Here is a 12,899-nt window from a genome sequence, read left to right on the forward strand (position 1 = left end):
AAGAAATATGCTCCATATAAAACCATTAAAAGTGAAAAAAACATATAAGAAGGTTTAAAATGATAAACACCAAAAGTGTAAGTGGTGGTTCTATCTGGGTGGTAGAGATATGATGTTCTTTAATGTTCTTTCTGCTTATCTAATTTCCTACAAACTATAATGCATATACTGTAAAAAAATATTTTTAATAAGAAAGTTTATAATAAACATTCAACAGTATAAAACATTTTGGCAGGGTCCAGACAGAAAAGATTCTCTAAATCAACTGATTGGTAAAGATCACCAGCAAAGAGTTCAAAGGTAGGATAAAAACTTGTGAGAAGTAAAGGTGGAAAGAAATAATAAAGAAACGGAGACCAGAACACAGACCACTTACTGGTATAGTTCAGCTATACAAGTTTGCAAGGTAAAAAAATATTTTCTCAATTGGGAGACATCTACAGGAGGCCAGGATAGATAAACTGGTGTATACAGAAGATGAAAAGATATATAAGTACATTTCTTTTTTTTTTTTTATAAGTACATTTCTTATGAGTTAAAATGGAATGGATTATTATACTAGATTAGTTTTAAAGGAGAGGTATCATTACTCTGAAGATGACTTAGAAAAAGAAACATACTGTGATGAAGAAGTTGAAATAAGGAAGTATACAGTGACTGGTTATAATCTTCGAATAAAGTAGAAAGAAAATTTTTAAACAGTGAAGGAATGTGCATGTGGTCAAGGGATAAAAGTCAGCAATAGTTGTTGAAATTAGTATAAATACTTACGCAAAGGATTTTGTCCTTCACTTGCATAATATTCATACATGCCACTTTTAACCAGTGTATCATAGTGAGGTAGGAAGTCAATTCGTTCTTTTGTAGCTGTTAGTAGTAGCTGATTGACTGACTGTAGCAGGTATAGAGTGACTCCATCTTTAACAGTGTCATCTGTAATTAAGAAGTAATATCTTAAAGTGCTACACTAGTGTCAGAAACACAATGAATTTATAATTTTGAATATGCAAATTGTATCCCTAAGATATCTTTAAAGATGGTACATGCAAACCCTCAAACAATGGATCTTTCTATAAATTCAGTTGTGTTTTATTAAGAATAGTAATATTGGAATAGGCCCAAATACTTCCACTCATCTGAAACACTCAATTCTTAGTAAGTTAAACTATCACAGGAAATAATATGATGAACTACATTAGAGTGGCATTAACATGAATGTAGAAGTAGGATTAAATTCAAAAGGAATCACACATGAAAATCTGGCAGATCCTGGGATCTAACTGGATAAAAAAAGATAATGGAAGAATTCAAGTTTGTGAGAATTAACTTCTTGAAGGCCCATGTAAAAGAACTGTGGCCAGGTGTTGCACATCTCATCTTCTGGGGCTGCAGAACTGATAACTATCTATCTATAATCTTGTTTGAAAATATGACCTTGGGGTGCTTGTGTGGCTCAGTCGGCTAAGCATCAGACTCTTGGCTTCAGCTCAGGTCATGATCTCAGGATAGTGAGACCTAGCCCACATCAGGCTCCATGCTCTGTGGGAAGTCGGCTGGAGATTCTCCCCTCTGACCTCTGTTCTTCCTCCCCCTACCCCCAGCAAGCGTGTGCTCTCTAAAATAAATAATCAAAAAAAAAAAAAAAAAAGGAAAAAAATATGACGTCTGCACAAACTGTGTGCATATAGTCCGTTTCCCTCTCCATCCCAAGACAGTAACCAAAATTACCAACAGTTTTAGATACTTATCTGAGTAATGAAATCATTATTGTCCTATGATGTACTAGAACATATTTAATATAAAGATATAAAAAAAATATAAAGATATCAAACACTGCTTACCAAAATTATCACAGGTAATTTCTTTCCTACTTGTTGTTGTAATAACAAATTTCTCTTCAGGTGAAATGCCAAGTGTCTACCCAAAATAACAGGAACAAAATCAATTATTACACAAAAAGTAGTATACAAAGGAAATAAATGTTATTCAAGTTTATAAGAATAGGAAAATATTGATAGTATATCATAATCTTGTAAGTTACTACATATGCCTAAGAAATGTTAAGTCTTGGTACCTTAAAATTTTTCCTTTGCATAATTAAGCATAGTTCTATCTATTAATTACCTATTTGTTCATTAGCGTTTTTTTCTGCTAGTCAGATATAGGGCACCTAGGAATGTGATGATTAGGTGGAACATTTTCTAAAGGGTTTTAATATGAACAAGGCCTCCTAGGCAAAAGGCATGCTATTTCATGTCAATACATAAGTAAACTTACTTGAAGCAAATAAGTTTATGTTCATACAGATTAAATATTTAAATACATAAAAACAAAAGTACTGGAAAAAATAGAGGTTAGTATTTTATAACACTAAGGTAAGGACCGCCATGCTATGCAGGATTTTCTGTATTAAAGAATCTTTTTATCTATTATAACCCCTTCCAAAAGAATAACTTTTAAAAATTAAGGCAAATTAGAAATTATGAGAGGGAACTGCAACAAGAGAAAGAGCATCCTTAGGAAGCAAAAAGCCTTCATAAAACAAGATGAAAACCAACAGAGAAAGAGTAATAAGTCACGATCAAAAGGAGAAAATATAAATTAATGACCAATCAACGCAAAAAAACTGAGATTTTAAAACTAATCAAGAAATAAGAATTAGAAAAATGAATTAACATTTTCATTAAAATTTTATATATCTTTAAAATTAAAAGACATGCTCTTTCTAAATTTAAACAACAATGTACAGTTAAGTGAAAGGATCAACTTCTGCTTCAGGTAATGATGAACTAAACTTAGACCAATCTTACCACCAAAGACAACTAAAAAAAAAAAAAAAAAAAAAAATCTAGACTAATGATACCCAAATCTTTAATAGCTACACTAAACCTGATTGGTTCCTACTAAAACTAATTAAGGCACCAACTCCTTACTGAACATTAATTGAAGGGAAAAAATAAAGCATTTATCCTGTTTTTTTATACCAACTGTAGTTAAGGGTAACCAAGTGGCTCTACTTGATGAGGCAAAGTTGTTCTTTAGAGAATTCTAGCTAATAAAGAGGAATGACAATCAGAATATTACCTTCGGTAGGTGAACCGTCAGCCCAAACTTTTATTATGGAGGAATCCAGCTGAAACTACCTCAATTCCGCTAATATGATCCTAGCACTGCTAAGGGTGAGGGGAATTGATACGATGTAACATGAAGTACCAGCACCACCTATAAAGTATTCTTTGCTTCCATACCTCAAAGAAGTTGAACCTAAATTTTGTTTATAAAACTTTAAAAAGAAAAAAAAGAAAAAATAAACCTTTAAAAATAACTTGTTTACAGAATATATGGAGATAGAACGAGCTGCACCATAAAGGAGCACAGACAAATCCAAAATGTGCACTATTTAAGAAAAACCTACTTAATTTCTTCAAAAGGCCAACGTCAGGAGAAATAAAGAGATTGAGGGAAGAGGGTTTTGTTCAAACACTCTACATCTTAAGGGACAAAGTGCATAAAAAAACAAATTCAACATTTCAGGACTCTGTTGGAATCTTGATTTAAATAAACCAACTATAAAAAGACATTCTGAGACAGGCTATATCTGAATATGGACTAAGCTATTACAAAATATTTTATGATGTTAATTTTGATGGTATGATCACAGAAATGCATGTGAAATACATAGGAGCAAAGTGAATCATATTCCAGCAAAGAACTGGAATATGACAAAATGATGCTTGTGTGGTAAATACTTGGTAATGGCTGAATATGGACAATGAGTTAATGTGCGTTCATTATACTACTGTCTATATATGTTTGAAGCTTTTTATTAAAAAAAAATTGTAACATAAAATATACTACAACAGACCAGTGGACCCTGAAATAGATCCACATATATATACATGGAGATCGTGGCAAAAAGAATGTAATTAAAACAGCTAATTAACTGCATAAAAATAGGTAAAATAAAATCCCCATCCCAACATATACAAAAAGAAATTCCAAAAGAATTAAAGACACTGAGTAACTCAAAATTTTAGAGGAATACATAGAGGAATAATTTTGAGTAGAGAAAACGATTTCTGAAAATATATAAAAAAGTACAAGCCATAAAGGAAAAAAATAGAAAATATGAAAAGATGCTCATCTTCACTTGTTAGAGCCATTAAAATAACTTATCATTCCCACGAGGCTGGGAAATTTTTAAGTTCTGATACTATATAGGCCTCCATGTAAGGCAGTTGGACTTTAAACACTGCTGAGAAGACTGAAAATCAGTACAACTATATTGAAAAGCAATCCCGAGTAAATACTTTAGTATTTTACTAAATTTAAAGATACCATCTTCCATGCAATTTCATCCTACAGAAATGAAGTTATGGATATAAACTGATGGGGAATAAAACTGTACTTGTTTAATAAATAAAAACTCTTTTTACAGAACTTTTTTTAGGTTTTGTGCAATGAGTCTCTTTTTTAGCTAGTACTACTTTATTACTACAGTGTCCCAATTATTAGATCATGTGCTTATGCATCCCAAAAACAAAATTTGTTCTTAGTTACTGAAAAATTATATGCCAAGCTGAATTAAGATCTACATATACCTGTATTTATATCTAATTATTCCATACAGTCTTCTCCATTAATCTGTTATTATTCAATTAAGATACTAACCTTTTTCTTTACCTATAAATCTAATTTTTCTAAATATTTAAAAGCTTTGATATTTGACAAATACAAATTAAATCTTTTTACATTATACATTATGCTTTTATTCAAGATGGCAAACCTTTCTCCATATATATATATATATATAAATTTTTTTTTTTTTAATTTATGATAGTCACACAGAGAGAGAGAGAGAGGCAGAGACACAGGCAGAGGGAGAAGCAGGCTCCATGCACCGGGAGCCTGACGTGGGATTCGATCCCGGGTCTCCAGGATCGTGCCCTGGGCCAAAGGCAGGCGCTAAACCACTGCGTCACCCAGGGATCCCTTTCTCCATATTTTTAGTCTAAATTCTATCTTATCAGACATAAATTAAAGTCTTCCATGTGTCTGTATTAACCTGGTCTTGAATACAGATATACTTCCTCTGCCTTTCCCTGTATGAAAGCAGGATAACACTCTATCTGGGCAAGAGTCTTGATTAGGTTTTTTTTTTTTTTTTTTCATATTTATAAGAATACTTTGGTCCCATCTTTTTTGGGGTTAATTGGTAAAACAGATGCAAGAGCTTTTATTTTTTTTATTTTTATTTTTTTAATTTTTATTTATTTATGATAGTCACAGAGAGAGAGAGAGAGGCAGAGACACAGGCAGAGGGAGAAGCAGGCTCCATGCACCGGGAGCCCGACGTGGAATTCGATCTCGGGTCTCCAGGATCGTGCCCTGGGCCAAAGGCAGGCGCTAAACCGCTGCGCCACCCAGGGATCCCTGCAAGTGCTTTTAATGGATAAATGGATTAAGTCAGAAACCATATACTTCAATAAGTTGCTCTGAAACTCTGCAAACTAGCTTTTAATGATTTATCTATCTTTGACATCATAGCCAATGATTTTGTCCCTAAATCACTCACAGACCAGGAACCCCCATAGTGCACTTGAGTGAGAAACCTCTAAAAAAACCCAAAATAACATATATCCTACCTGTGTTAAAGGAAATAAGCAGACGACTTTCCTATCTTTAGGAATGTTGTCCATTTTATCAGGATTTGTAAGGAATCTAGGGAGAAATTTTTCTCATGTCAAAGCTTTGCTTTACTAGCAATTGGAACGTTTTCATTTTACAGACATTGTAGTTTTTATATAAATTATCTGTCCTTTTGTTTTGACCTCTAAAAAACTCAAAGCTGATTTCATGGCTCAGCAATGGCGTAGGATATTATCAAAATATGTTAACTCTCCTCAGGTTACTATTTTATTCCTTCCTACATCTACTTTTATGTTTCTTCCTCTTCTGGAATTTTTTTTTTTAAGATTTTATTTTTAAGTAATCTCTACATCCAACACGGGGCTCAAGCCCACAACCCCAAGACCAACAGTCACATGCTCTACAGATTGAGCCAGCCAGGTTTGCCCTTCATCTTCTGGAATTTTTAATATATGTACCCTATGTACAAGTTTTTTTTTCCCCCCAAGGAAGAGTGATTCATGTAACTGAACAGCTATAAACCAAGTATTGGGTAAGGCTCCTGCCCTCAAGGAGCATACAGAATTTTTTTTAAGTACAATGGCATAAATGCTAAAGGAGGGGTCACAAGGTATAGTGAAACCATACGAAAGAAAAAGTAGGCATTTCCTCAAAAATGGAGACTGAGGGAAAGGTTTGCATACTTGAGGCTTAATGTCTGGATAGATCTTTTTTATTTTTTTAAAGGCTTTATTTATTTGACACAGAGAGAGAGCGAGAGTGAGCACGCGCACACAAGCAGGGGTAGCTGCAGAGGGAGAGGGAGAAGCAGCCTCCCCGCTGAGCAGGGAGCTCATGTGAAGCTTGATCCCAGGACCCCGGGGTCATGACCTGAGCCCAAGGCAGACGCTTGACCGACTGACTACCCAGGTGCCCCATAACGTCCGGATAGATCTTAAGAACCAGTCAAAGGAATCATCTTCTGATCTTCGATTCCCCAAGGCCACAAGGGTTCAGGTGAGTCAACAGCTGCTTATCACGGGTCTAAGGGATTCTTCTAGATCTATTCTTTCCTCCTTTTTCTTTTTTTAAACTCTTTCTTCTTCCTTCCTCTTGATTGCTCCATTTTTTTCCACAAACTGAGCTTTCCCCCAATAACAGTTTGGGATCCATAATACTTTCTAGCACTACAAACACGTATTGGTTTGAATTCTAATGAAAGACTTTAATTCAATGCACTAGTTTACCTCCCCTCCCCCACACACTTGCATGGAAAACGAAGGCTTTAGTAAACAGTGTGGGCACTGTGGAGGTTTTTTTAATGAAAATAACAAGCTTCAGGATCAAACAGACCTAGATTCTAATCCTAGTTTCACTGCTTAGTAACTGTATAACCTTAGACTTAATTCAGTAATTTAATTCAGTTCTTCATGTAGGAATGGAAACAAGGTTACGGGATTAGGTTACATAATTACATAACCTAATGAATGCTTTAAAAAGTAAATTATCTGAAAAAAGTTAGCCTTCCATTTTTTTTCTAATTCTTCCTTCTCACTTTTAATCAAATTTAACCTTTCTCTCTTCCAGCAGGAAGTAGGAAGTAGGAATTAGTCAAAAGAAATATTTTCCTTGGCTTTCAAATTAAAATACTGAAGGAATGAGGCACCTGGGTAGCTTAGTCGGTTAAGTCTCTGCCTTCAGCTCAGGTCCTGATCATGGGGTCCTGGGATCAAGGCCCACATTTAGCTCCCTGCTCAGTATGAAGTCGGTTTCTCCCTTCTTTCTCCCAGGCTCATGCTCACTTGCATGCTCTCTCTCAATTAAATAAACTCTTTAGAAATACTAAAGGAATGAAATATATGTTCCCTATTACAACTTCATTTGAGGCAAAGCGGTATAACAGAAAGACTATGGTTCTGAATTTGAATCCTAATTTGAGACTGTACTACTATCTATTTGACTTAAATGAGTCACCCACCTCCAAAAGTGAGTTTCCACTTCTGTAATAATACTTCCCCTATCTCACAGTGAGATTTCTCACGGGAGAACTTCTTTCTAGAGGGAGGGTAAATTAATACAACCTTTTTTGAAAACCAATCTGACAATACCTATCAAGAGCTTTAAAAATATTCCTGACCTTCGAGGAATTTCACTTCCAGAAGGCTAAACTAAAGAAAAATAAAAGACATAAAAGACTATGTATTCAAAGATATTTATGGCATTACCTAAAATTGAAAGTAATGTAAATGTCACAAAAAAGAAGGGACTTGGGGGGGATCCCTGGGTGGCTCAGCAGTTTAGCGCGCCTGCCTTCCGCCTAGGGTGTGATCCTGGAGACCCGGGATCGAGTCCCGCATCGGGCTCCCTGCATGGAGCCTGCTTCTCCTTCTGCCTGTGTCTCTGCATGTTTCTGCGCACGAGCGCGCGCGTGTGTGTGTGTGTGTGTCATGAATATATAAAATCTTTAAAAAAAAAAAAAAAAGAAGGGAGGGATCCCTGGGTGGCTCAGCGGTTTGGCGCCTGCCGTTGGCCCAGGGCAGATCCTGGAGACCCGGGATCGAGTCCCACGTCGGGCTCCCAGTGCATGGAGCCTGCTTCTCCCTCTGCCTGTGTCTCTGTCTCTCTCTCTCTCTCTCTCTGTGACATAAATAAATAAATAAATAAATAAATAAATAAATAAATAAATAAATAAATAAAAAATAAATAAATAAATAAATAAATAAATGGATTTAGCTATGTAAAGTGGTACTCAACAACCATTTCAAACTTTGATTATGAAGACTTGCATTAAAATAGAAAACCAACAATATTAATATACATATAAATATGCATTACAGCTACAAAAAAAAATTGGGGTAAGTACCCACAAAGAAATAACCCTAAGTGCTACCAGTAGTTATAAACTTTACCGTGAAGAAAAGGTTTACTTTTCCCCCTATAGTTCCACATTTTCTTTAATGTGATCTTTTTAACAATAAAAATAATAAAGAGTTTCCCTTTTTTTGGGGTAAGGTTTTGAACGGAAAACAGTCATCACAAAAGAGGCGCATTCATGCATTCGGTTTTCATATGTACACGGGAATCCGCTATATTCAGGCATAGAATGATTTCACTCTTTAAACACTTTTCACTCAAACATTCATTCTCATTTCAACATTTACCACGTGCCAGGCACAGTTCTAGACATTGGGAATACAGCTGTGAACGAAGTAAAATCCTTACTTGTCAAGTCCCTTTTATTATATGGGTCTCGGTTTCAATTATTTCAGCAACTACAGAGTTCCGTGTCTAGAACAGTCCTAAATCATGAGCGTCATCAAGTTAAAACAATGCTTCAGACAAAGGTCTCTTTCCTTGGAAGCTAAGTGTTCCTTGTCGCTTAAAAGGCACTTCATGTGGTTAAGGATGCAGAAGGACTACCACCCTTCTTTAAAGCTCAGGCACCATCACCACCTCCTCCCTATAAAATTCTTCGCAGTTCAAAGTGGCTCTTCCTACACCGTCATCGTTAATTTTTGAAGCAAACTAAGTGGAGATACATGTATCACAGATGTGTATAGTAGTGTCTACACACACACACACTCAGGCTTACACACCATTCTTTGGTGTTCCACAGACACCTGTCGAGTTAGTTCTAAAACTCTCCTAGGGCCAAGGCTTCAGAAAAAGCAGAAGGGCAGCTCCACCTGCCAAGCGGACTCGGACAAGTGTTCTCACTACGGAAGGACCCTGCCGGGGCCGGCCCACAAGACCTCCCTGACAGGACGACCCGGGAAATTACGGTATCATTTCAGGAACCTGAGGTAAATGGACTGCAGGAATTTCAGAACTCTGACCCATCGCCCGTCCTCCTAACAGAGCCATCGGGTTCTAAGTCTGCGCTCTTTATTTTCTGAAAAGTTGCACGCGAAGAGACCCAAGCGGCGTTCCCTACTGGAAGATGAGTTTAGAGTACTAAGGCCTTAGGGTGCTAAGGTCGCCACCGGCCAGTTACGGTATGGACTCCTCGGCAGCGAGAACCACCCCCCACACCCCGACCCGGGAAAAGGGCAGGGGGAGGCCCACGGGGACGCTGGCTCTGCGCTCCCAGGCCGAGGCTAGGACCGGCCCGAGGCTTCCAGCCGCCGGGCCAGGGGCATGGCGGGCACCCGGGAGAGCGACGCCAAGGCCGCAGAACTAGGGCCAGGTGACAGGTTTATTGCCCTTGGTGAGCAACTTGAGCGTCCCGTCACCCCTCCCAACCCAAACTCCACCCGCGCATCCTTCCTCGGCCCCTTCGTGTACCTGACACACAGAGGCGCGGAACCTTGTGTAGTCCGAGCGCTCCTCGACCTGCAGCACCCGGTCCCCGAGCTCGGACTCCTTCTCGCGCCGGTCAAACAAGTACACCGTCCTGCAGCCGTCGCCTCCGCCGTCCTCGCCAGTCCCCGCGGAGGGCCCGCCGCCGCCGCCGCCGCCGCCGCCGCCGCCGGCCGCTGCCATATTGGGGGAAAGGAGAAAAACACAGCAGCGCCGGCGCCTACCGCGGCCGGGCTCAGGGCCGAGGTGCAGACTCCGCGCGGCGCCCTCGGCTCCAGCCCCCGGGGCGGTGCGAGGCCTCTAGCCCGGCGCGCTGCAGCTCCTCCCTCAGCGGCGGAGGCGGCGGCCGAGCAGCGGCAGGCGCGAGGATCACCCGGGAACCGATTCAAACGAGCTCCTGCTCCCGCACACGTCACTTCCGCGGCCCGTCGCTCCCGGGGCCGAGGGGGCGCGCGGCGCGCTCTCCGCAGGGCCGGGACCCGCGCCGGCCGCCTCCCACGCGAGACTCGCCGCGCCACCCGCCACCAGGGCCGCCGCCCGGGACAGTGGCGCCGGAGGAAGAGGGTCGGCCCGCGCCGCCGAGGAGGCGGGGCGAATCCGGCAGCCCGCGCGGGCGGGGCGGGGCCTCGGCGCCCGCCGCCCAGGGCCCGCCCCTCCGGCCCTCGAGAAGTCGCGCGGGGAGCGCGGTTCCTTCCGGGCGCCTGCGCTCTGGGGGGCGACCCGAACCCCGGGGGGCAGAGCGGGCGCCGCGCCCGCGGCGGGGGCCGGCCGAGCGGCTGTGCGGTGTCGGCCGGGAGGGTCCTGGCACCTTCCAGCCGCCGCGGGACCCCGAGCGAGTCCGCCTGGCCTCGAGCTGCCGGCGCCGCGGCGCGGGGGTCGGGCCGGGCCGGGCCGGGCACGCTGCCTCCGCGCCCGGGTCGCGGGAAGGCGGCGGCGGGAGCTGCGGGCGGGCCTCGCCGGGTGGGGTTTCCTCCGTAGCGAGCACGTGTGTCCCCACGCGGAGAAAACAGACGCCCGGACACCCTGCGCCGCCTCTTTCACCTCATTTGCTAGTGATTTTTTTGTGGTTTCCAATGTGGGCCAGTGAGACAAAGCTCGTCCCTGAGAACGTCGTAGCCAAGATGTTGTGACGTCACGGGGGCCTCCCAGGGTGCTGGAGTATCTCTGTGTCGGAACCTTCTCGCCCCGTTGACCTGACCTCACCCGCTGCCCTGTTGCTAAAAATTGTGGACCAGAACGCCGCCAAAGGGTTAAGTTAGATAGCTCTAGCAAAACACTTAACATACAGTACCCCCTTTTCGGCCAAAGCCTTTATTGCGTTTCATTAAATGGCCTTACCGCGGGCATGTAGGGCCTTAGCTAAATCGTCATTGTTGGGAGGACTCGTTCAGTCGTTTACTTTCATTTCTTAAAAACCTTTAGTGAATATTTTGTCCTTGAGAGTGACATGTAAATTCGCTAAGCCCAAAGTGGCACACAGGGATTTTTCAGTTCTCCGGAAGTTTGGGTACCATTGTTTAAGTGTATTTTCTGTTTTACAGATAGACTGTTAGAAACTTAGATTTGAATCTTGGGGGAGGGAAGGAGCTAGGCATAGATGCTATTAAAGGTAGAGGGATCCCTGGGTGGCGCAGCGGTTTGGCGCCTGCCTTTGGCCCGGGGCGCGATCCTGGAGACCCGCGATCGAGTCCCACGTCGGGCTCCCGGTGCATGGAGCCTGCTTCTCCCTCTGCCTGTGTCTCTGCCTTTCTCTCTCTCTCTCTGTGACTATCATGAATAAATAAAAAAAAATAAAAAAAAAAAAAGGTAGAATACAGTAGGAATAAGAGTGAAGGCATGTATGCCTGGGGAATGTAATTAGTGCTGGAAAGTGAGGAGGATGGAGCAGTAGATGGTGGAGCATAGAATTGGCAAATTGTGGCCAAATGCCATTCATGTTCCTGAAGGGAGAAGTAGGAGAAGGCAGACCAAAGTAACCTCCAGCTCCTACAGGATCTCTTTGATATCTCATGTTTACCTCTCAAGTTCATGTGAACTTTTCATTCTCACCCATTATGTAATAGTCTTTGATTTAAATGGCTCAGGAAAAATGCAAATTGGGTAAAATTCTTAGTTAATGGGTGAAACGAATTGCCTTACTATTTCATCAAATTGAGACCAGGTCCGATTCATCAGGGCAGTTTCTCATTTCTCTGTACAGTAATTCCAAATTGTATGGATATGTGGATACAAACAGAAACTCCTTTCATATCTTTAGAAGAGATCTCAAGGTAATTGCCAAGAGGAGAGATACAAAACTGCCAGAAGAAGTGTACTACAATGTTATGGCAACTATTGGTGGAAGCATTGGTGGTATCTTCTTGAGAGGTCAAGTCTGAATCAGTCTTACGTGCCAGTATGGCAATCTGAGCAGCCTCAGTGAACCATTTGCCAGTCACTTGTTCTCAGCAAAGGAAGATGAGTTTGTTCTTTATTCAATTTGAAAAATAGTTTAAAATGACCCAGTACCACAACTAGTTATCTTCAACTGACTTGATTTTTATTCTCATTAGCCATCTTAAAATATAGAGTATAAATAAGTGTCCCTGTATCAGTTTTTCGCTGCATAACACCTACCCCCCCAAACTAAGTATCCTCTTGCACAGCTCTCCATGGCCCAACCCCAGGGGATGTGGCCCCCATAATCTGAAAGGCCACAAACCCAGGCTAGAGCTGCAGGGAAGCAGTGAATAATATAATTCTTCAAGTCCACAATTGGCCTCCAATAAAGCTACATTGCAAAAATTGGAAAAGAAACAGACCAAAGGAGTAAGGGAGTTGAAGAGCCTGAAGATTTGGTGGCGGGGAAAAAAGCACAGTATCAATGTGTGGAGAATGGGAGGATGAAGTAAATGGAAGAGATTTGCAGTTTCTGACAATACTTGAAAACCTGAAGAAAATTTAGATCATTCGGAGTTAAACTACTTCTTAAT

General features: G+C 41.3%; 1 protein-coding gene across 10 annotated transcripts in view; it reads right to left on the bottom strand.

Moving 5' to 3' along the window:
* SMCHD1 (structural maintenance of chromosomes flexible hinge domain containing 1) overlaps positions 1 to 10,224 on the bottom strand; it is a 146,321-nt gene extending 136,097 nt beyond the window's left edge. For all 10 annotated transcript variants that reach the window (XR_012032366.1, XR_012032365.1, XR_012032364.1 and 7 more), the window contains exons 1-3: positions 9,913 to 10,224; positions 1,842 to 1,917; positions 772 to 933 (exon numbers count right to left, since the gene is read on the bottom strand). Coding sequence is in view for 6 of the 10 variants with exons in the window: in XM_072828948.1 (XP_072685049.1) it covers positions 772 to 933; positions 1,842 to 1,917; positions 9,913 to 10,110 (436 nt within the window). In the remaining 4 variants the exon portion in view is untranslated. The remainder of the gene's footprint in view (positions 1 to 771; positions 934 to 1,841; positions 1,918 to 9,912) is intronic.
* Positions 10,225 to 12,899: the final 2,675 nt, after the last annotated feature.

Source organism: Canis lupus, chromosome 6, assembly GCF_048164855.1.
Source record: "Canis lupus baileyi chromosome 6, mCanLup2.hap1, whole genome shotgun sequence".
Lineage (NCBI taxonomy): Eukaryota > Metazoa > Chordata > Mammalia > Carnivora > Canidae > Canis > Canis lupus.